The sequence below is a fragment of the Haliaeetus leucocephalus genome, unplaced genomic scaffold (assembly GCF_000737465.1).
Source record: "Haliaeetus leucocephalus isolate CR32 unplaced genomic scaffold, Haliaeetus_leucocephalus-4.0 Scaffold2, whole genome shotgun sequence".
Taxonomy (NCBI): Eukaryota; Metazoa; Chordata; class Aves; order Accipitriformes; family Accipitridae; genus Haliaeetus; species Haliaeetus leucocephalus.
In genome coordinates this window covers 13,047,762-13,072,088 of record NW_010972438.1, presented here as the reverse complement: position 1 = coordinate 13,072,088, position 24,327 = coordinate 13,047,762, and the positions used below count along the sequence as shown (strand labels likewise).

Genomic DNA, 24,327 nt, shown 5'->3' with positions numbered 1-24,327 from the left:
CTTCATTAAGTCAGGACATTGCATAGCAAATGTTTGAGCTGTAGGCAAGGGTGGATTGTTCTAGGGCTCTTCTGTGATGTTCTGTGATTGAAACTCAAGCTATGGGTACTTCATGTATATTTGAAAAACTATGAGCGGCTCAGTGATATCACTATAAGTGAGTGATACCTTCCTCACTGCCGAGCATGAGCAGTTCTGGCCACCTATAGGATTTTTCTTGTAGTATGTACAAGCAAGCTGGACATATGCTATTGCCTGGTTTTGCTACCTCCTTCTCCTTCTATCTCTTTATTTACTCATCTCTTTCTAGAGTGTGGGCTTAGATTTTTCCTTTCCCCTCTGTCTTCATTTTTTCACCTGCTTCCTTCCAGTGTCTCTGCACCCTCTCTCTCCCTCCTCTCCTATCTTCTGTCCCCTTCCTTTGCATTCCTTTCATTTTAAAAACTATATTGGAGCTGACACCAGGCTGCCTATTCCCTGCAGCACTGAACTGGCAGTTTGGAAAGAGGAGGCTCCAGTTCCCTCAGGGGGCAAGACAGAGTTCAGTGTCTGTCTTATTTTTAAATATGCATCTGAACATGGCTGATCAGAGGAGCAAAAGAAGTCTTTGGGTTCTGAGTACTGGAAGCTCATAAGGATGTAGAATAATCCTCTGCATCCCCCCGTGCTCCTCACTGAACATGAAAGCTGCTTGGCACAGGGGAGTTTGACTCCAGGAAACGTGGGTAAGATTCAGAGACTCCATGGAAGGAGGGTAGAAAGGTGTGGGTGCTTGTGTAAGCCTCACACTTTTTTTCTGCTTCAGCTTCTTTCTCATCCTGTCAGATTTAATGCAGTTCTTTTTTTTTTAACCCTGAAGGATCCTAAAGTACATTACCTAGATATACATCAACCTTGCACGATACTGTTTGCCTTGGGCAAGTAGAAGACTGATGACTGATCATCATGCTGGTATGGTGACGGGACAAGCTGGGATACCCCAGTTCCATGTCCTTATCACAACCATGACAAGGTATCAGAGATGGATTTGCACGTTTCCCAGTGTAAGTAGCGGCTCTGCTAAGGCAGGTTATGTACCCAGCTGGTGAATTTCCTAAATGGTTTTGCTGTGCAACTCTAGCTGCTGGCATCTGTTCAGGCAGCACAGTGATGTAGTCACCTAAAGGGCAAAAGAGGCAGGTGCTTACCGGTCCAACAGCTTTTGCCAGCAGATTAGGATTGGAAGTGAAGGAGAGCATATTGAATTAAAGCTGGAGTCATAATTTTAGTTTAGACAAAATGTATGTAGTTTGGCAGAATACCAGCATCCTGACTCTTGTAAAAATGTGTCACAGGGTCCCTCAGGACCATGGGAAGGTCAAGACCTCTATTGGAAAACTTCTGTCAGCTGTATTATTTCCTGTGGCACAGGCTACTTTGGTTTGGCATAGACACAGGGTAAGAACTACTCCTTTTCTGCAACTTGTTAGATGTTTCTGATCCTTAAAGTGGTCAAACCTGGTCTGTGTAGCTGGGGGTGTTCAAGATGTTTGCAGCAAGAAGTGGAAGGGAGGCTGCAGGCTCATCTTCTTCATGTTTTCTTTTAGCATCATTGACTAGTGAGCAGCCTAACCCATCAGAGGAGATACCTGACAGCATCAGGACTCAATACCAGGTGATTGTCAACTGGAGAAGTACAATGACTGTGTTCAGAGTAGGTTGAAGTAGGCTCTTCTCTGGAGAGAAATTGAGGAGGCTACATCTTAGTTCTTCCGAAATGCTCTAATAATCCAGGAGTAACAAATCCTTTTGATTGTAGAAGTCCTCTTGTAGGAGGATCTCAGTGTTCATGCTGTTTAACTTCTACTTTTTTCATTAACTCAAAGAAAGAAGTTAAGACTTTCCAGTTGGAGACTGGGGAAATGATATGTGTGAATGATAGAAGAATTGACTGCTGGGGTGGATGGATTTGGCCTTCTGTTCTGATTCTGCTTTTTTTTGCCAAAGGATCCATGTTTTTGGACTCCGATGAGGTGTGTTCAGTTGCTGCCCTTGTAACAGTTTGCTCAGTATTTATGTGGAAGAGGTTGTGCATTTGAAGTGGGTGAGGAATGGAAACAAGAGCTGGCACTGTGCAGCTGATTTCTTCTCTGCAGTGCTGCATATTCAGTTGTCAATTTTTTCTCTACTTTCTGGAAATTTTTGGTTTCTTGTTTTAAAATAGCTAGTAGAGAGAGAGGATTCATTGCCTACGAGAAGGGTAGCTGGAGCCAGGTGGCAGATAGACCTTCCCTGGCTGTGTTCTTTCAGCTCCTCTCTGCCCTGAAGATGGCTCTGCTGGAGCTTTGGGTCCCTTGCATATGTCTGTCTGTGTACCCTGTCCTGATGAGCAGCATTGTGTACAACACAGCTTATACATGGCAATCCTGACTGGCATTGTTCTTCCTTTTAGATGTTTCCTGAATAGTCAAGCTGCTCATTACAGGCTGTCATTTTTTTCCGAAAAATTATGTACCACCACATTCTTACCAGAGAGGTTGTGTGTACGGGGGAGCCCTGGATAACAGGGTAGTAAAATTGCCTGAACTAGCTGCTCTGATTGCACCGGTTGCTGCAGCCACTGAGGCTGTGCCAGTGCTGGGAGAATTCCTTGGGAAAACAGACAAACTGCTGCAACAATTGCGGCATGATTTTATGTAACCTTGCTTTTGCTGTGGTGGGGAACAGTTTCCAAAAAAGCGTGGAAAGGATATGCCCAAAGTCGCTTTCATGTGTAACTTAGAGTATTCAGGATTTGACCCTGGCTCCCTGGAGGTAAAAGGCTGCTGTTACCCCCACCACTTCATCTTTTGCCAAGTCTGAAAATCCAGGTTCTTAAGAGGAGCTGTTACTTGTATGACCTTCATGCGTGAAACAGTTTCTCTTTTAAAATGTTTTTTCCCCTTTATCAGTTATTCATTGAAGAGTCTCTTTGCATCTGTAGAATTTTGAAGGGTAGCTATTATTTTACCATTTTAATTTTCCCAGCTGTTCAAATAATTGTTTTAACCTCTCAGTGCCTGGAAATGCTTTTCACATCCCGGTTGCTCTGCGTTGTATTTCTTTCATTTCATGTTTTAAATTGCCAACAAATATTTTTTCCCCGTTCCAGATGGTTATTCTGTGACATTCTTCTCTATAGCTTTAAGGCTACATTGGTCTGAACAACACACTGACAGCAAGGAATTTGTGAACTTTCACTTTGTGATACTGGGCTCTCACATTCTGGTTTAGGGGTTTGCTGCTGCTGTGGTGTTGTTCTCCCCTCACCCCGCCAAGAGGAGCTCAGTACTTGCAGATCCCGTTAAGACCAGAACAAGCTGTGGTTATGCTGAAAGATCTTGCCACTGGCCTCTCTGGAGTTATATTTCACTATACATAGGGAAGGGGCTCTGACAGAGACAATGAAGCCAGCACAGAATACATTGTCTTCACACAGTTTTACAGGTATTAAAGTCAAAGCATTAAATATGATAGTGGTTTCTCTAGCCCCGAGACAAGGCTGTGACAGCCAAGGACAAGGCAGAACATTGTGCTGGTCTGGCAGGGGAGATTGCTAATTGAGCTGTGTGAGGCACTCGGTACCAGTGCGATGTTCCCAGCCTAGGGTGATGGTTGGAGGAGGAGGGCTGCACCTTTTGTGTCCTGTCTGGGGCAAAACACTTCCATGTGGGAGTACCCCCAGAGGAGCAGCGTCTCATTTCATAACATCAGTTTTCTTTTTATTTTTCTTCCTGTTTTGTTTTTTGGTTTTTTTGGGGGGTGGGGGGGGTGGGGTGTAATTAGCATTGCTTTTCTTGAGTATGTCTTTAACAGTCTTGCCATAGGGACAGAGGTGGAATTTGAAAATAAGTAATTATATTGTGATATTTTGGACATATTGCTGTAGTTTCTCTTGCATGCTTTTCTCACGTGTTCCAGAAGTTGCAAAAGGTGATTTATAATTCATCAAACTAAGCGTAAAACATCTGACTGCAAAACCTATCAATCTGATCCCATCTCTTTCTAGCCCTTTAATTAGAGAAGCCCTGCTGAAAAATGTACCCATCAGCTACTGAGAAATGGTGCATTCCTGGACCCTCGGTATAGATCTTGAGTTATCCAGGTGCCAAAATGCTGTCGGAACTGACAGATCGTAGAAAATACACCCACAGGCAGAGCATTATCCATTATACTGGCACCGAGCAGTGGGCAGTAAGGAAAAATCAGCAGAGAATGTGTCTTTATCAACTTTAATTGGCTTTTCCCATTGATAAAAATCAGTGTACCCGGCAAGGAAGAGAACCTATCTAGCAGTTTGATCTTTCCATCCCAGAGCTGAAGGGCGCAGTCCATCTCCACTGACGTGCGATGTGGACTTGTCTCAGCGCAGTTCCTAGCAGTGCAGTGGAGCCTACAACCCACAGAGAAGGCTGCCAGTCTGTCCTCAGTGAGTGACCATGTTTAAACAAGTGTGAAGAAAGAATTACTCTGGATAAGTTGGATTTCATCTGTGCTCTAGTTGCTCGAAATTTACTTCAGGGAGAAACAAACTTAGTTAAACTTTTCTTCAAGTCCTGGCTTGTAGGCGCTCCTGGATTACAGCTGGCTGGGCTGTGAAATCAAGGATCTGTCCAGTGGATATGCTGATATGGAAAGGAGACAGCGGACAAAGGAAGGAGCAACTTTGCAGGAGCTGCAGGAAATGGCGCGTGTAGAGGTTTGGGGAAGAAAGAGAACAAGCTTCTTTTGGGTCACTTGGCACTGCAGGTTTATATGTAGCTTTACATCAAAGGATACAGCAACTGTGTGGATTTCTCCTGGGAAGGCTATTTTGATGCCTTGTTGCGGCATCTTGCATTTACTGAACTATGTAAATGTTTCCATTTTTCCTTGGTGCTGCTTAAGTCTGTTGCTATTAGATTCATGACAGTTTTGTTAGAGTAAATAATATAGTAAAGATGATTGCAAATCTACTACTATACTAGGTTTTTTCCTGGTTGATTAATGAGGACAACAAATTTCTTTCTTTATGATCAATTTGACAATGTGTAGCCCTTCTCTTGCTAAAATCCGCAGGGTTTCTGAGCATGGCTTTATTTTAAGTTTCTTTTCTGCTAAGTCAAACTTCTCTATCTTTTTTCCATAAATAATGGAAAAGAGAAGTATGTCCAGTTGGAAAAGACAGTTTAGTAAGTGAATTTATTGCAAAAGTTTCCTTTCCACAGTCCCTCATGGTCTTAAAAACCAGACTGTAAGACCATCACAGGGTTGCAATCATATAAATATCAGTTTAACCCTTGTATTTAAAACTTCTTAGAACAAAATTTGTAAAGATTTGTTGTTCAGACAAATGAAGAAACAGTCCCACATCCAAAGCCTGCTGCATAGGGAACTGTACTGCTATTGGCACAGATCACTGTGATCTTTTAGAGCCTATCTGCTGTGCCGTGGCAGCGCAAGTCGGTATTCTGGGCGTGCTTATCGCCTAATCGGTTGGGTAGTGCTGAGAAGTGAGGGTGCAGCAGCAGGGTAGGCTGTGTGCAGGGTACGTACCTGGACTCTGCCAGCAGAGCTCAGGTACACCTCCGTCCAGCTTCCCCATCACGAGTGCAGGCTCTGCCCTTGCCGGGGTTGATGCAGTGCCTGGCACAGCAGGTTCCATGTCAGGGTAAACTTTAGAGCCTGCCACTGTGCAAGCTGTAAGAATATGATGGACCTTATGGAAAAAAGTGTTGATTGTGTGGTTCTTAATTTTTTCTTTCTGCTTATCGCATGGCTGGGAGAAACATAGTAACTTCTTGTGTTCAGAAGGTTTCTTTAGAAACTTGAAGCAAGTGGGAGGGAGGGATAACAAAGTCCATTCTGTTCCTCTAATTCAATCTGCCTATTTACAAGCCCAACCCGTAAAGTATGTTCTCACTGTTCTTTGCAGCAAGAGGAAGACTGAGGCTTTAAAAGACTTCTGGAGAATATATACAAATCCACGTGAATAGCCTTAAACATCATAATTCACGTGGTTTCTATGGATGCTGGCTGTACTGCAGTCAGGGCAATTCTCTTGTGTTGATGCAGATGCCACAGCAGTTTTACCAGGATACAATATTCTTGACTGCTGGCCCTAAACTCTGGTGTGGTGTTGCTGTCCGCTGTTAAATAGCTGTCTCATGCCTGTGTGATAGAAGGGATTCCTGCGTGTGCGGCCCAAAGAGATAGTAAAGAATGGTAAGATTTATTATGCATTATAAAATAATAATTCCAGATGAAATAAAGCTGTGGAGGGAGATCAGGATTTTGACACCTTGAGATGGCAAAATGCTTCTTTGGTGGCCTGGAGTTATTAAAGGTGTTGCTATCCTAGATGCTTAGTTTGCAAAGTGTGCAGTGTAAATGTGGATGGACAGTGCCTGTCTCTGGCTCTTTGTCAATCATTCCCTAAATGCTTGATGGTACCTGAGTGACCAGCTCCTCAGCCGCCTTCTCCTTAAAAGCAAGGCTGCATGATTTTTCTATTTTTCTAAACCATTTGCTCTCTTTAATTGACGACTGTGAGCCATTGTGTACGTAGTGCCGCAGGATCCTTGTCGTGTAAGGGCCTTGATAAATATGTATTGTATTGTCAAGTGTTTGTAGCTACTCTGCAGGTAGTGGTGGTGAAGCAAGCTGCATACAGTTAAGAATCATTGTGTCTCTGGGGTCAATAAAAACAAGATGGCACAGGGGATTGTGGGAAGAGGAGCCAGGATAGCTGCCTTCAGCATCACCTGCTAATAAACCAGCTATTTATAGATCAGCTGAGGCTGTGTCAACTAGATTGTTAAATTAATATTTACATACTGGCTTCATTGTCTTTCACTGAAAATCTCATTTGCATTAGTGCTTGGACAGAAGTGCGGCTTCCTGTGCTCCAGATACACGAGTGCATTTGATCAGAGTTCGTGGTTTGCAGTGTGTGTGAAACCATTCCTGATAGATTCTTGCCTTGCAAATCCTCTTCTCCCCGTAGCAGCATTTTCCCATCTTTCTGTGCCTCTCATTTCTTGCAGGAAAGCTCACCTTTGTTCCCAAATGTCCGCAACTCATCATGAGGCTGATCTCACTAGAGAAGAGATGAGCAGCATTTCTGCATAGCAATTCCTGGTTAATCTCTGCCTCTCGGAGAGAGATTTGAATTGTTGATGGCTTGTGGGTAATTTAATAACTAGCAGACAAATAGGATGTGTAGATTGTAGTAACTTAGCCCAGATGCAAAATCCCCCATCCCTATTTGCATCTGTTTGAATGAATTTTGTTATAAAGGTTTGCTTTTTACGTTTTAGCACCAGCTAAACAGCAGCGAGAAGAGTCGCTGCTCAGTGAAGCTGTGTTGATCACAGCAGGCTCCACACCTGGCTAAGCAGTTTCAATCCCCTGTGCGTGTGTGTGTGTGTCTGTGTGCCTTTCAAAAGGAAAGAGTAATCTACTTGCTAGACGTGTGTGTCTGTCTCGTAGTCCTTGGACGACCTTGAACAGTCGTTTAACTTGTGTTTATTTGCCCATCTCTACTTGGGCAGATATTACTTCTGTGGTTTGGAGTGTTGAGGTTGAATGGATGTCTCGGAAATGTTGTGGATGAAAAGTATTACTGAAATATAAGGTATTCATACCGTCTCTTCAGACAGTTGATCGGAGTTCAGATTCACCTGCCTGTCTTGCTGTTTCTTGCTTCAAAGCCATTTGGACACTTGGATTGTGCGGGAAGTTGGAAGGCAGTAATAGCAGGGCGGTGATGCAGACAGGTGTCACAGCCTTTGCTCAACTTCCACTTCTTAGCACTTGCAAGGCTGTTGGTAACGTACTGTTATGCTGGTATTGTGTTATTCTTAATCTGTCTTTGGCCTGCAAAGGGTCTAACAGCATCTGTTTCTCTGGCACCTCTGCAGGCTCTCAGGGCACCTCATTACTCTCTTTGGGAAGAGAACATTGCAATCCAGTGACTGTCCGCAGAGAGCAGAGCTCATCTTCCCATGCCAGCCCAGTTACCATAAAGTTAGAGCTCAGAGACCGGGTTGCAGTTTATCTCTCCGGGTGCTTGAGGCACATAATATTGCAATGATAATACAGTATGTGCTGAAACCATTCACCTTTTATTTATTCTTTTTAAGCTAGCGAAGCCTCAGTTTCCTCCTGTTCAAAATATCTCTTCTCTTGTCTCACGAGAGAGGGAGTGGGACAGGCCATCTGTGGACACAGGTCTGGGAAACCTCAAGTCGATTCCTTGGTACTGCAAGTCCAGTGACTTGGCCTGTGCTCATTTCACCACTGCCTCTTCCATTTTAACTTTAATTCTTGCTGAAGGCAGCACCTGATTCTTACATTTTCAGATCTACCAGGTTTTTCTGCCTTCTGCTGATATTCAGGGGAGATGGGGATGTGGTTTTCTGCAAAATGTCAAGGTCTCTTCCTGAAGAGCTGACAGCATAGGTGTTTTATATGTACACAGGCTATTGGGATGAGACATTCTTACTCGGAAACATTGGCTGAGACAGTTATTCCTCCTGCCACGAAAAGACAGGCAGGCACTCACTGCTGCCAAGCCTTGAAGTATTTGGCATGTTTTCTATTGCCCTAGTTTTGTGGAGTTCTTCCTGAAGTTTTACAAGTACATGAGAATCTTAGTTCTGGTTTTCTATTAAAAAAAAAAAAGAAAAAAGAAGGAATAAATAAAATAACCTAGCCCTCCTGCCTAGACAGCAGTGGTATGAGAATGTGACTCAGGTGCTTAAAACCAGAAGGCAAATGAAATAACACCAGTGCATTTCTAAACAGTTTTACAAGTCAACCTTGTGGTTTTGGGGGAGTTTCTGACTTCTCTCTTGGATTTTGAATATGTGAAGAATGTGCAGCACGGCTCGTTTTCTTGAGTAAGGGAATATTTGCAACTCTGAGAGTTCACACATCCGCAGTGTCCCCTGCAAGCAATAACAAACTGACCAAAAAAATCAGTCTCCCCAAATTAGAAGAGCCCTGCATTCTAATTTGTGCTTTTTCAGTTGTTCCACTTTTCAAGCCTTCCTTGCAAACAGGAGGATCTCAAGCTCTTTAGTTCTAGGTGGAAGCCAAGATTTCATGTAAGAACGTGATTCGGGGAAGTAGAGCTTTGACATTTTCATAGTTATGTCATACATCATCAGACTTCTATATGAGCCAGCAACACTGTTTATGCAGAGATGAACGTAATTATTCACGGAGGGGCCCTGTTCAGTTTCGTACTCCCTGGTTGATCTATAGAGGAGACTGGCTCTGCAGGCCTGTATCTCTGTCCTTCTGTAGGCTCACAGGCAGCTGCCTGCATGCTTTCATGTTGGTTCTATAGGCAGCTGTGGAGGCACGTGCTCCTGAAATCACCAATGAATTTGTAGGCACATGCTCACACCTCTGCATTGCCTGAGCGGAGGGACACATGCAGTCAGACTCCCACAACAGAAAGGTTTCCAATAAAGCTGAAACACAGAGGTATTGTTTGTCCAACCGCTGGCAAATGCACAGAGCCATTGTGTGGGTCCTGAAAGCCTTAGCGCTTTATTCTCTGTAGACTGAATGGCAGCCGCGGGTAATAATAACACAAGATTAAAAAAGCCAACATTATAGGGGCATTTACAACCTGCTGAGAGAGTGAAATCTCAGCAAGGCTGAGCTGTGTCTCTAGTGATGCTACGTTTTTACTGCTTGATAAGGAAATGATGGGCAGCTCTGGAGAAATGGCCACCGCAGAGCAGATGAAAGGGGAGCGGGTTGTCTGTTCGAACACTGCATTAAGTAGAGGGGGACAAATGGAAAAGCTCTCTGCAAATCAAGTGGCTGGCCTGTCCCCCCCACACTGTGCTGGGTGGGCTAGGAGGTGTGTATGTGTGCTTACATGCCTGTGTTTCCTTCCCAGGCTGGTTGAAAAGCTAAGGCTGGCTGGCGTCAGTGGGGCTGGACCCAGTTTGCATAATTCAGAGCCTCGTGCTTGGAGGCCTTTGGTCAGCATCATCCAGGGGTGGTGCTTTGGTGGCTGTCAGCAGATCCACTGAGGACCACTCGTGTGTGAGAATGTAGCTGTGGACCTGTTGTGGATAAGAGATGGTAGTAGGATTAGCCTTCCACCTGCAGGAGCAGCCAGTCTTTCTGTGAACTTAAATTTTGGGAGACAGTAAGTATTGAGCTTTCTGAATGTAAGTCTCAGTTTTAAGTCACAGTAATGACGACTACCTTTTACAATTTAAGCTCAACTGACTGATACCATCTTACATGTGGAATTTCATTATTTTCAAAACAAACAAAGAAACCCTACCCCACAAAAAAAAAAAAAAAAAAAAGAGACATTTTTTAAGGGCCAGTTCCTTATCTTAAAAGTCAAGTCTTTAATTCAGTGCTGGTTCTAACAATTCTTTAACATAAAAGTCTTACAAAGCTCTTTGTGTACATATAACTGTTTAAACAGCTTTAAAAGACCTAGGTTTCCTCTGCACACACATGGAAGTTGTATTTGGTAAGCCAGAGGCAGAGTACCAGCCTGTAGCAACATCCTCTCAGGATATGCCTAGGCTGCAGAATAATGATGACATATCAAAGCCAGCTCTAACCTTGCTAGCTTGGGTATTACCAGCAGGCTAACCCTGGCAGTGCTGAGCCGCTGGAATATGTACCCACCTGTTCAGACAGGTTTTGCAGCTCTCTGCTACTCAGCAGGTTTCTGAGGCAGTGTCTTACAGATGTGACCTTGGTCTTTGGTATTAACAATGCAGTGAGTGAAATGGTGGGAGGTATTTTAAATTAATAAAACATGTTTTAATAAGAACACATGCTACACGGCTAGGGCAGGTGTGGTTTAATGACTGTACTTTTCCTTTCTAAAAACATTCTCATCCGTTCAAGTGTCTTGCTTTGCTTGTGCCAGCCAGCGTTGCATGGAGATTGCTGGGCCCTGGGTGCTGTTTCTTGTGTGGGACATTATGGGGATTCAGAAATCCAGACTGCTTCACAGATTCATTTACTTGGATTAATGAATCTGTCCCTGCCTCTGTTTCCCCAAGAGTAATGTGAAGTTACTTACGTCACAGGGATTTATGAGCTTCTTTCTATATTGGCCATTTTGCAGAGAGTGAAATTCAGCTCGTAGGGCTCTGCAGAAGGACAAAGTGTTTAAGTTTGTTCTGTTCTAATCCTGGTTACAGAAAATTGGCAAGTTCCTGCTCAAAGTCTCTTTAAACACAAAATATAAATACCCTTTGATTGCCTTTTTTTTGGTCCTTCTCTTTCTCTCTCCCCTTTTCTGTCTCTTTCCTTCCTTTAAGTGTTTTGTTTTTCTTTTAAATGTTATCTGTCTTAAACGGCAAACTGTTCAGTTTGGGACCTGAGAGCTCCTCTGCGCTGGCACAGACCTGTGGAAGAAGGCTGTGGGCTTGCTTTGTTTCCACAGGTCGCAAGTGTGAAATTAAGTGTATGTTAGTGGTAAGGTCTTTGTGGGAAGAGGGTATAAAGAGGTGTTGAGTGACACTAGAAAAGAATGGTCTAGGAGGGGGGAAGAGAGGATGTAGCTAAAACTAAATATGATGCTTGCCTTTTGCCAGAACCTTTGCAGCAGAAGCATGGACATATTCCCAGTCTACAGCTCCCTCGTCTCTCTCTCCCCCTCCCTTTTCTTTCTCCGCCTCTGGGGCTACTGTTTTAGGATGAGTTGGTTCCAAATAGACAATACTTTTCTAGCAGATAAATGGACACCTAAGCAGCTGCACTGGTATCTATCATGAACAGACATGCTGCATGGTGAGGGAAATTACAAGATGGGACCAGCATAATTTGTCATATTTAAAAAAAAAGAAAGCTCCCCCTCCACTTGAGCAGCATCCACAAGACAAGTGAACAGCACACTTATAAACTGTCACTTTCTTTTCCAGTCTCTTAATACGTTTTCAAATGCTCCCGTTAAACATTCCACCTTTAGGTCCTCTTTGTAAGACAGATGGAAGCAGGTCTCTGTCCTGACACAGATGCAGAACTATCCATTTGCAGTGGAGGAAATGGGAGATAATTATTTAGGAGGCTTTTGTGGCTTATTCCAGCATCTGGTATTCTACCAGGGTGCCCTCTGAAGAGGGAAAGGGACAGGAAGGAGCTAGAGAAATGCTGAGCTTGTTTTTCACTTGGTAAAGGTTTTTAATCTTGAAAGAAGGATTTGGAATTTATGCAGGAGGAGACATTGATTGAGAAATAAAGATGCATCTCCTGGTGTTCACCATTCTCCCTTTGTTTGCTCAGATCCGTGTTTCAGGTTGTAGCGCATCTTATCTGCTGTTCTCTTAATTGCATTGGTTATATTGGGCGCCGGTGGGCAGTTGCTCAGAACAAATCCATCTTCCTGAGATACTGACTATGATGGCTTCTGCGTTCAGGGCTGAGCATGCAGCTTCACGCAGGTTGCTGCCTGGGTGTGCCTGTGGCCGGGCATCAGCACGTAATCGCATGACTGAATGTCTCCATGGCCTCCCAAGCCTCTCCGTTCCAGTCCGTGTGTCATGCTCAGCGGGAACACCCAGCGCTCTCCTGCCGGGACTGTGGATTCTCTCCCCAGTGCTCAGGCAGCAGGCAGGGCTTTCCAGCTCCTCCGCTCCTTGATGTTGTAAAAAGGGAGTGGCAGAGTGAAATGCTTAGGGTTTCTTGGGTGACTTCTGAAACCTCTATCTAAGAGGTGTGGTTGAATCATTTGACTGTCTCAGTTCAGGTCATTAACGTTTCAAAACGCCTGTTATTTTTCTGTCTGGTTGCCTGAACTTGGTAGAGGATTGTCTAATTGGGGCTTGGTGCGCACCAACCAACCAGACTTCTCTTCCTTATGATCTAATCAGATCTTGCAGCTCCTGGGACCAGATATTTCAAGATACTTAAAGATTGGCAAGAGTTAGACATGTAATTAATTCTTTAAAATCTGATACTCAAATACCGTAAATGCTCGGTCAGCAATAAGCTGCTGGTGCAGAAGAGTTGCAGTGCTGAGTCAAATGGGCTGATTCTGCTAAAAGATATTTCAATTTCTGGTTTTGTGTCTGGGCAGTGGAGGTGGCCTCCCAATAAATTTTTTTTTTTTTAATTTACCTGTATGCTCTTTACTGTGATGCTAGTCTATGGGAGGTGTTTCACAAAAACAGGTAGAAGTTATATCCCACATCTATCTGCAAACAGACATGAGAATTCTCAGTCCTCTCTTGGCGCTCTCATTGCTGATTTTTGCCTCTTCAGCCAGAAGAAAAGGAGAGCGACATCTACACCCATGCAGACGAGATGAATACGGCTATCACAAAAATAAAATTACTGGCTGCTGAATAGCAACAGCTTAATGAAAATGTGAACTGTTAAACAAATAAAGCCAGTCAAGCTCATAATACTTCTGCGTAGAATTTCACTGTATCACTGAGCAGAAATAGAATTAGGCATAGAAAAAGGGTATCTGGAGAAGTCTCTTCCTGCCTCTGTGCTTGGTATATGAAGCTGGACTAGACAGAAGTGAGCCATACTTTAAATGTGGACATGCTACCCCCACCTGGAGAGGAAACCTCTTTATCCAGTGCAGGAGCCTGCTAAAGCAAGGCAGAAAGGGACGAGGTAAAGTACTAAAATTCCCCTGAAGCCTAAATGCAAATTGTATAGAGGGATGGATCCCTTGAGAACTGTGTGATATTTTTTTGCATTTCTTTAGCATCTTCTGCTGGTGAATAATCATTGTACCTCTGTGTGGTTTGTAAGTAGCATTACTCTTGTGTACAGAAAGGGAAACCGAGATGGAGATTTATCTACAGCTGCTAGGCGAAGTTGGGAGGAGTCTGACAACAGAGCCTAGGACTCTGGCTCATGCCCTCCAGGCAGTGCTTACCTTCCTGTAGTGCATGGGAAAACTGCAGGGTTTAGTAACACTGGCAAGTGGCAGGTGAAATCCCCAGGATGAGTATTTAACAACAGCTATTAAGGTCCCATCTCAAAGGCACAGTGCCATAGCTGAGGGGTTGTGAAGTGTTTTCAGCAGCTCTTTGTGCTCTACCCAAGGACTGGACTTTCCTGTGCTTCCATCTTCATGAAAATTCCTGGAGTTAAAGACATGTTTGTTAGAACTAGTTCAGGTTAATAATCTGTTCCAGGATGAGATCTGGAAAGGCACAATGCAGTATGTAAAGTTGGGATCAGCTTGTGAAGAAGCCCTGCAGCCAAGGAGCTGCTGTATCTGTCTCCAAACAAAATGGCATCCTCTCTCCCTGGCTTCTCCCATCCGTGTTTGGCTCTGAAGACTCAGAGGCAAGGGATGGGATGGGGTGATCTCTAGGAGTTCAGAGGACAACTGGGGTTGCTCTTTCTATCACCTGTCTCTCTTTTCCTCCACGCTTACCCTGATGGCATTTCTTCAGAAGAAAGCATGTTTCAGCTAGGCTTGGTCTCAGACTTCTGTGGAGTCACTGGTGTATTGAAGGTATACTGTGTCTGGGTCATGCGAAGCTTTAATGCGCTGTGGAATTAGAAATGTTGTAGGAGTTTGTGTTCTAAGTGTCTTTATTTTTCTGGATGACCTCATGAAATTTCCTTGCACCGGGTCTGTATCTTGCTGTCTTGCTGCCTTTATCTAACTTGTTTTCCTGTGTATGTTGCTGACATCCAGCGAAGTATAATTTGTTTGAGAAGTGGCACTTATAACAAGGATCCTGCTAGTAATCCTTGTATTGAATCCCTTATATACACAATGTTCCAGGAATAATTAAAGTCACAAACTTCAGTCCTGAGGGATGCACAGGGGAAACCTATCCTGAAATGAGGCTTGGCATACCTGACTTTTCTACTTCCGGTGCTTTTTAACAGTAGGATTTGCTATTTTTACTCCAGGACTGAAGTAGATTTAAGTGGAAGTCTGACATCCTGAATTTCCACGTCCTAACAGCAGTGTTCATCAGTCAGTATTCTTACTGTATCCTTTCTCTACCCCTTCTCTCTATTAATTTTCCTCAATAGTCTGCAGGGATCGTTTGCCAGCCTGATTCAAATTCCTGCACTTTCCTGGCGTCTTGTTTTATAACATCTTGCATCATGTACTTTCCATTTCTGTAATCCATTTAATCCGAAATACTGGAATGGCTTTGCAGGTATTTATTGCATTTCTTTCTTCCTTGTGTTAGGAGGTAACAGGTCATTTATACAACTTAATCCAAAGTCTCTTGGCTTCTGGGATTATTTTTTCCTTTTATTTTCCCACCGATTATCCTGGGGGCTGGTAGCAAAAGCAGGAATGAGAATATGGAGAAGTTTCCTTCGTTTGTGTATACTGTTTCATTACATTGTGCTCAGAGCGTGGTTTGGCAGTTTAGCAGTTAAACCCCTGCAGCCGATGTCCCCCAGCAATAACATTACTGTTGCCTGTCCTTAATTTTTGGAAGCATTGGGCTTAGGGTTTGAAATAATGAAATGCTGTTGCATCAGTAAGTGGTTTTCCATTTCTTTTGGCTCTGGAAACGGATATTCACAGTTGGGTGAAGTTCGTTTTAATCCTCACAAAACCAGAGCTGGATTTGTACAAGTTGTCGTTGTTCTGCTTTAGAAACATTCTGTGCCTTCTGGATCCCTTTATCCCTCCCAGGGGCTAATCCATGAGTTTGCGAAATGCTTGGGGTGACTCCAGTTGTGGGATGGAGGGGCATCCAGTGTTATCTCCTTTTCCTCCTGCATTGCCTTCTCTTGCTCATTCCAGAAAGGCACGGTAGTGTTTGTAGTGTATACTTTCTGATGTGTATAGATAGTGGGATGTAATTATCTTCCCCTGAGGTAGAGTCATTATGCTGACTGCAAAGAGAGAGGGTCACAGTCCTAATGGGAAATGATTTTAAAGCAATCTTGACCAAGTCTAGTGGAGCCATTTCAGACCACTTAAAACTCAGCCAGTCCTTCACAGCACTTGCGATATGTCCACTTTATGTGGTGAGAGGCAATGGGACTAACATTTGTCGAGGGACAAAGAAAATCTATGATAAACTGCAGCATTGGCTTTGGGCAAGTGTTGCGTGCTGCCACAGGGGAGAGGTGCCGACAGAGCCCGGTCTTGATGATTATTGTTGTTGATACTGATTTGGAAAAACGCAAGGCACTTGCAGAAGCAATAAGCCAGTAGTCATGAAATCCGCCACTTTGGGCTTCCTGTGCTACAAAAGCTGCCCCTCTGCCCCCAGGCTTGATTCCTGCAGAGGCGAGAGGATCGTTCCTGTTTGCCAAGCAGGTGACTGGGCAGATAGTGGCACAGTCCCCAGATCAGAGCCAAACTGCTGGTGGATGCCCTAGTGGTTTACCTGGGAAGTTCAGGCTTTGAACATGCACTGACTTACAATGCAAATTTAGTCAGAGGTTATTTAATAGCAAATCCTACTTTGTGTTATAAGACGTCAGAGGAAGACAGACTTCAGCATGCTTTGGTGTGGAGTTGTGGTCAGTAGCAAGGTGAGGAGAAAGACTTTGGCGGAGCTGATGGAAGGTGGCAGGCAGCAGTTGTAGGTCATATTGAGGGGCACTGGCAGGTCTGTAGGGACCAGCCTGGGACTAAAAAGCAGACACCACTTCACATAAGTGATTTTCTGTATTTCAGTCCTTCACAGAAGCACAATAGCCAGGGCAGCGTAGGTTAGCAAAGCTCTAAGCTAGTACCCAGGAGAGCAAGAATAACTAGTAGTGAAATGCTGCATGTCTGATATTCATCCTTTGAGCTCCTCTGTAATGTTATTGGAAAACAAAAATTGTTTAAATAATGGAACAGACCCGATGAAATTGTGCAGTGATGCAGAAGGGGTGAAGAAGGGTTATTTCCTTTCTTTCCATTACTTTTCTCCTCCTGCCTTGCCTCCCAAACGTGGGTGGAATCTGCATGTCAGGCACTAGCAACATCAGCTTGGCCTGTTGGCTTTTCTTAATGGTGAGAACGAGATTAAATGCAATTAACATTGATTGAACAAAAACTGCCCTCAGTTTGTATGCCGATTAATTAACAGCCATCCTTTCAGCAGTGGCCCTTTGTAGAGCGGTGTTTGTTCCTCCTGGCCCCGGTATTTTCTAGCCCATGTCCAAAATCAAAAGCATTGAGCGTTGTTCCCTACTGTGATGTCTGGGGCTACCAGCTCAGCAGGGAGACGCAGCCCCCCAACCGGGATGATTTTTTGTGCAGTCTAGTAACTGCAGAGCTGCTCAGTCAGTGGCAAAACATTTCCTGTTAAGCAAGGCTAATGACGGGAGCTCTCTGTGAGTTAGAACAATGATCAGAACAATTGTATGGAGGAAATCAATGTTATAATGCATGAACAAACAGGTGAGTCTCAGAACAGCTAGAGATTAGTTGTGCTAGTAAATAACTTCGTATTCGGGTGATGCAGAGCAATGGGGAAGTGTCAAGGCAGAGCAAAGCAAACAGTGTGTCAGCTCTTGTGAGTCAAAGGAGAGTGAGGAGGGGGGAGAGGAAACCAGAAAGACTGTTTCTGTTCCTTGCACTCTGTTGGTGGGGTATGTAGACCAGGGGACTTCCACGTGAAAGCACTTTCTGGGGTGTTCTGATAATGCGTCTGGTGAGTTTTTTGAAAGGCGTCTTTTCTGCTGTCAAGCCAGCTTTGAAGACACCATCTGGGGAAGTAGCCAAGAAGTCATTGGGTGAACTTCTCTGCTTTGCAAAGCTATTAACACCAGTACAGAGAAGAGGGAAAACAAAACTCTCTTCATAGCTTTTTGAATTAATGTTTTTTGTTGCTGCCAGACATACTCCTGCCCCTTCTTATTCCTAACCCAAGGACAGCAACTGTTGGACTCCTGAAGGATGAGAGAGACAGAGAGGCTTTTCTGTGCAATAACTATATGGCACAGAAGTGCTGTGATCCATTAGTCAGCACAGCTGCTCCACAAAATAGCCAATACCCCGAATGTAACAGAACAAATTGCACATAACCAAAAAATACCTACAGCATACATCAAACCAAAGTGACTCAAATGTCGCTTGCAGCGCTTTGGGGTGCTAATAGCCCTGCAACAAATGCTTTATCCGGTGGAAGGGCCTTGAACACCCATCTTAGGACAGGTCAGGATTTTTGTATTTAGTTAGTGCCTCTTTCCAGACTGAGATGAAAAAGTTGTGTGGTCACGTTACTGAAGTCTGCTATGTGCCAACAGGTATTCTGGTTTGAGAGCTGCCTGCATGCAGCAGGGAACTAGGAACTATGGAGATTAATTTCTACTTTGTCACTGACACTCCAAATGCACCAAGTCATTTATCATGGGGATCTGCTTTCTGATTTCTTCATACCTACACAGTGCCCATATGCGTGAGCACAGTGGTGCAACTGCTTAAGGGAATATTAGAACAAAGGTAAGGCACTCGCTGGAGGAAACTTGCAGGGTTTACCCCACGAGACTAAAGGCTGGTTAAATAAATATGTCTTAGCACAGCTGAGGCTTGGCAAACAGCATCTCTGGCAAACAGGGAGGAAGTTCTTCAGGGTCTGGGATTTCACGGAGGGAGATTCCTCCACTGGCTGTGAGCCTCCGGCGAGGCCAAGAGCCGACGCACAGAGCTAGCCAGCGACTGTGGGAGGCAGAGAGGATGCTGCGGACTCGCCGGGCAGCCCTGAGCTCCTATGCTGGGATGCAGACTGAGAAAGAAAGAACAGGAGGAAGACAAGAGAGCGGTGCCCTAGAAAATCTTGCTGAGACTTGCTTGCCCTGATGCTGGTACCAAGGCCTCAGCTTTCTGTTAGGGGAGAAGGACTGTGTTGGGCATTGACTGGACTCCCTTCTCAGCAGGGGTGAGATTTGTGGAGTGGATCTACTTGCAGAGCTCGAGCCTTTCTCCTCACTCAACTGGAACCAGAACTGGAAAGCTACTGGCTTTCCCACAGGTGCTGCAGAGTGGTGGGCTGTGTCAGCTGAGCAGCCAGCCAATTTTGACTGCTGTTAATTCCCAAGCCGGGTCTCATTCTGGTGGAAGAGCATGGGTTAGTGGCTCAAGGTCCCGCTTGCCAGGAGAGGCGTGGAGGAGAGTGCTGTGTGCCCTCCGGCTGGATTTGCTGTCAGGACTGAACAGATTGCCATTCCTGTTTGTGCTGCAGCCACAGCTGTGAGGAATTGCCTTTGTATGGACCCCTTTGTATGGACACTGTACTTGTATGTAGAGGCGCTGGGCTGGAGCTCATCAAGACTGGAACCCGGTGTCTACCTGACATTGCATTGGCAGTGGCATTAAAAAGAATCTACCCTCCCTGTGCAAGAAGGGCACCGTCCCCTCTCATTAGAGTGAGTGTGCAGTGCACTCTCCAAGGCTGCTTGTTTCCTGAGTTGTTCTGCTAAAACTGCAGCAGAGACCAGCTAATGCCAACTGTGGGGCAGTTATTTTGTGATGAGGCACTGAACTTCGTCAGGCTGAGCCTCAACTCAATTAATTGGGAGTATCCTGTCGTGTGGTAACAGCTTGTGATTGCAAGCTGCCTGGACTTGTTGCATATGCAACTTGTCTGGTGCATATGCAATAAGGGCATGTAGGAGAGGTAAGGCTTCTCCTTCCCTTTCCTGGCTCCTTCTGCTCAAGGTAAGTATTGTAGCAACCTGGTGGCATCTTGCAGGGAGGATTCCAGGTTGGAAGGAAATGAAGGGGTGCCAAATCTGTATTGGCATGGTTGCAATGCTAGGTGGAATTAAAACGCTGGTGTAAGTGGTTAGCTTAGCAAAGCGTGGGTTTAGTCTTAGAGGTACGGCATCCTTCCATGCTATTACACAGCATGTGAGGCATGAAATTGATGCAACTGTGCTTTTAAGCAGTTAGCCACAGGTTTATAAACTGATGGCCTAGGAACAGTGAAAACAATTATATGTGTATTCTAACAAGCATAGACTTATATGATGGGCTATCAGACCATGAGGCCTACAGGGCTTCCACTGTGCAGCATGCAACGGCTGTGTGATGCTCTGCAGTAGCTGGCAGAGGAGACCTCTGGCCTCCAGCATTAGCTGTGAATTGTGCCTGCACCACACGGCATGTTCTGCAGAAGATCAGAGGAGCATGGGTTCATAGCCAGCCAGAGACTGTACTCTGGTTTCGCTTTCTTTGTAAATTGAACTTTAGCAATATTAGAGGGTTCAGGATGGTAGTGGTCTATACTGGCATGGCAAATGCTGTAAGATCTGGATTGGCATCTGAGCAGGGAAAACCTGGAACAGCTGGGAAAGTCATCCCTCTGGGCAGGCTGTTGTGTACTGGGGGTGCTTCAGCTCCCAAAAAATGCCAACCCGATAACCTTCATGAGCACTCCATGCCCCTGATGAGGGAGGGGACATTGATTAATTGCTCCATCCAGCACAGGCTGGTCTTCGATGTAATTGTATCAGGCCACTACTGGGAGCAGCGTGGGCTGATCGACGGTATCGTTACGTGCCGCCTTTGTTCACAGAGGCTTCCCGTGGCGAGAGCTGCGCAGCAGGAAATTGGTGTCTGGCCTGCCTGGCAGCCCATCGGTTCTGGGTCCAGTGCTCACTGTGCAAAAGATTTTGAGAAAGTTTAGTCATCCAGAGTGAGATGGAACCTGATGTTTCTGCACAAGGAATGCTTGTGAGCCTCCAGCTCAATGCGTGCCCGGTATGTGGGTAGGTTAGGCTGGAAAGATTTGATTGAGGTTAAGTGCTGGCTGTTTGCATTTTCTCCTGAAATGAGTAATAATATGTAGTTATGATTTTGAACATGAAAGTGTGTAACTATGATATTCTTTAAAAAGACCTTAAAGAAAAGGTTTTACTGTCTTCCATAAGGGTTAACCACAGAGTGGCCACATCAGTGACTGTTTCACAAAATGTAGCATTCCCTGACACTTCACTGAAGTGTTACACTGTGAATACAGCAAATTACTTTATTGCAAAATTGATTGCGAGTTGCTGCTGCTTCGCTCATTACAAGTTGGTGAGTGCTACTGGAGTTTTTAAAATGTATTGCTTCATGCAAAACTTTTAAGTCACTAATAATGAGAAAAATTACCTGGGAAATTAGAGTCAGTCGAGTAATATTGATGGTTCATTTATCAGATTTCTGGATAAGCTTTGTCCAAATAATTTGGCAAACAATTTTCTCTTTGTTCTTGAGTCCTTTGAAGCTTTTCCAGTTCATTGTTGTTAGAGATGGGGTTGTCTTTGGAGATGCATGGTCAGTGTAGACTGAATATGCTGACCTTGCAGGTGTTAGGCAGTGAATTTCAGCCTGCTAGGCAGAAGTAGCCCAAACGACATCCTCACCTTCTGACAGATATTGCCAAGTGCACTAGTGTCATTATTTTGTGGTGTTCTCCTTTCTGATTCACATTCCAAGAAGCACAGCTTCTCTTCTCAGAAAGGCTAGTGTCTAGAAAGTAGAACCGAGCTCAAATCCAGCCCTAGTAAAAATGGGTGGTGAGACCACATGCAGCTAACTATTCAGTTGTCTTTCTGTAGTTGGCTTCAGCAGTGTCCTCTTAACATGGGTAAGTAGTGTCTACTCTGCAAAATGGAACTGCACCTATGCAGAGCATGAGAAAAAAGTAGCATGTTGACAGCCTCACCCAATGCAATTCTGCTGTTGGTGTAGCTACACCAGCAGTTCATTGATACAAAGATGCCGTTGCTCATGCATGAGAGCTGATTACCTAGGTTTTGAAGAAGGGTCCAACACGAATACCTCAGATCCTCAGAGGGAGAGGTGGTACAGCTGGTGGCAGGTGCGTTCTCATCCACTGCTGATGGCATTGTTGGTTTGATTTCTTTGACTTTATAGGGTTGATATGATAAAAATAGGAAGAGACCATAGCATGCTCTGCAATCTCCCTCCTAAAAAGGTCGAAAGCATCCTGTTTGTTCTGCCCCTTGGAAATCCACAGCTCATACACAGATACCTGCAGGATCTGAGGATGTATCACTTAGAAAACAGGACGTTGCTCTGGGGACAAAGCAGGCATGATTTTGCTTTGAATTTTAGGACGGTTTGGCTCTTAATAGGGTAAAAGCTGTCAAACATGTCATGAGTTGGGGCAGTCTCCGAGTCCCTCTCTTTCTTCTCCCCTCTCTAGTGCTCACTCTTACGCTGATCCTGTTCCAGGATGAGTGAGCAGCGTGTGCATGTTTGATGGCAGCTAATCAAAGTGCTCCCGTGTCCTGCTGAGGCTGGGACTTAGCATGGAACTACATGTACTCCTGTGACCCAGCTGCTCTGAGGTTTACCTGAGACCATGGCCTTTCTCTTCTGCTATAGGCCATCAGATTTATAAACCCTAATCCTTTGCAACTGACCATATGTTCTTGTTCACAGAATCAGTCTCGCCTTTGATATCATGACCTGCTGTCTTGCTTCTACAGTCCTCTGTCCCCTTGAGTGTCTTGTGTTTTACAGCAGGCAAAACCTGATGATTTTTCTGTGGGATTTTCACCCTGCTAACATTACTCCTTCGTTTCTGAAGGAAACAGTCCCATCTCAACAGCTGCATAACTAACTTGCTGCCTTTTTCTTTGTCTCCTTTTTCTTCCAGGAGCTGTTAGTTAATTCTGGATAAACATCAGCCACCAAAGAGCAGAGGACAGGGACCACAGATGCCCTTGGAAGCCCCAGCATCCTTCTGGATAGACACTGACCAAAACTGGTGCCTTCTGCCCTTCGCGGTCCAAGACAATGACATGATTCCTCTTCTAATTGCCTGCATGTATCAGTCTCAGTGGATGTTCCTGGAGTTGGGAGGAGGGTCCCGGGAGAGGGGGACGCTATCGTTTCCTTTTTTATTGTATTACAATGTAAAGAATCATGTTGACCCCAGGTGCTTCCAGCACAGCTTGTAGCTTGGAGTCTTGCCCAACACGAGCCTGGTTCACCCTGTGCTAGCTTTGGTTTCACCAATCCACATCTGAGTTTCAAGAGCTGTTATCGTTGTCCGTTTACTCTGGAGAAAGGGGTCCAAAGTATTTGGAAGTAACCCTGATTAGCTTGTTAGGACTAACTGTTCCTAGCATGCTCCCATTGGTTACACCAGCAGGCGCGTTTCTTCACTTCCAAGGTTCCCTCCTATACAATAAAGTGTTTAATGGTCACTGTGTGATGTGAGATACTTTCTGTCCCATGAGTTTGTAAATTGCTGTTTTCTGCCTACTACCCATGCCAACAAAAACTCCAAACAAGTGTGAGGAATAGAAATATTTCAAGTCACAGTTTATAAATCACAAAACTTGTTCATTTTGGTCCTGGGCTGAATGACTTTGGCTTATTTGAAAGTACTTGGAAGAGTGCAAAGTCCTGGCTGAGGGGAACTGGTGTTGGTGAATCATTCTGAAAAACCTTTTGCCTTCTGAATGCAGAGCCCAAGTGATCTTTCTTTGCTCTTGTGTGCAGTTCCTGCTTTGCCTGCCATAAACCACCATCCCTTTCAGCTTTGTGCTCTGTTTTGAGGCCTCTCCTTGCGGAGCCGAGGGGCAGTGGGATCTGTGTGCGTCTGGTGTTTCATCCTCATAGAGGTAGGTGCAGCAGGTTTGCAAAAGACTTGTCAGCAAACCAGGGGAGCAGGTCTAACTTGGTAACTTGATTCCCCTTCTCTGGCTAAAGCTTCTCCTCTGGCAGTGTTAGCTGCTCATGTCCTCTCTGACTGTATCTGACAGTTTCTGAAGAATGTGAACATGGATTTTTGGAGGTCATGTCAGAGTTTAATGTAGTGTTTATGAAAACGGATGAGGGGGGCTGAGAATTGTTTTCTGTGTTATATTCTGCTTCATCTCCTTTTTCTTTAGGCAGCAACTTAGTGCTTTACATCTTCATTAAAGCAACAAAATGCCTTTCCTTCTTGTGGAGAGCTGATGCCACAATCCCCTTCCTCCTCAGAAGCAGTGTTTGCTTACCCATGGCTCATCTCTGTTAGTCTCAGATCTTGTAGAAATTCCAGCTTTTTATCACTGTGCAGGTCAAACTTGCTGTTCCTAAGGGAGAAAGGGCAAGTTTTCCAAACCACTTGGTGCCCTCAGATCTTTTTGTAGCAGTACTGGGTGGGCTTTTCTGCTACTGCCGTGCCAGCTTTTGGATCTGCTTGGGACAGCCAGATTCTATAGAGCCACAAAACTTCTGACTCTGCATGCAGAAATTTGGAGCACCAAGGTCTATCCCTGACTAGATTTTTAAATTATTGCTGATCTGAAGAGAAAAGTACCTATTTTGTCTCTTCCTCATTTTCCTCTTGCCCCTATCCAGTGTTGCCTTGGCATGAGTAATTTGCATGTCATTATTTCAGCTGCCCTAAATTGGGGGGGACTATGATGCCAGGGCTG

The 24,327-nt window shown here is 44.7% G+C and overlaps 1 protein-coding gene across 1 annotated transcript in view; it reads left to right on the top strand.

The window, feature by feature from the left end:
* Nucleotides 1-23,106, top strand: part of CHCHD6 (coiled-coil-helix-coiled-coil-helix domain containing 6) — a 115,749-nt gene extending 92,643 nt beyond the window's left edge. The window contains exon 8 of the mRNA XM_010571792.1: nucleotides 22,554-23,106. Within this exon, the coding sequence (XP_010570094.1) occupies nucleotides 22,554-22,577 (24 nt within the window). The 3' untranslated portion in view covers nucleotides 22,578-23,106. The remainder of the gene's footprint in view (nucleotides 1-22,553) is intronic.
* Nucleotides 23,107-24,327: the final 1,221 nt, after the last annotated feature.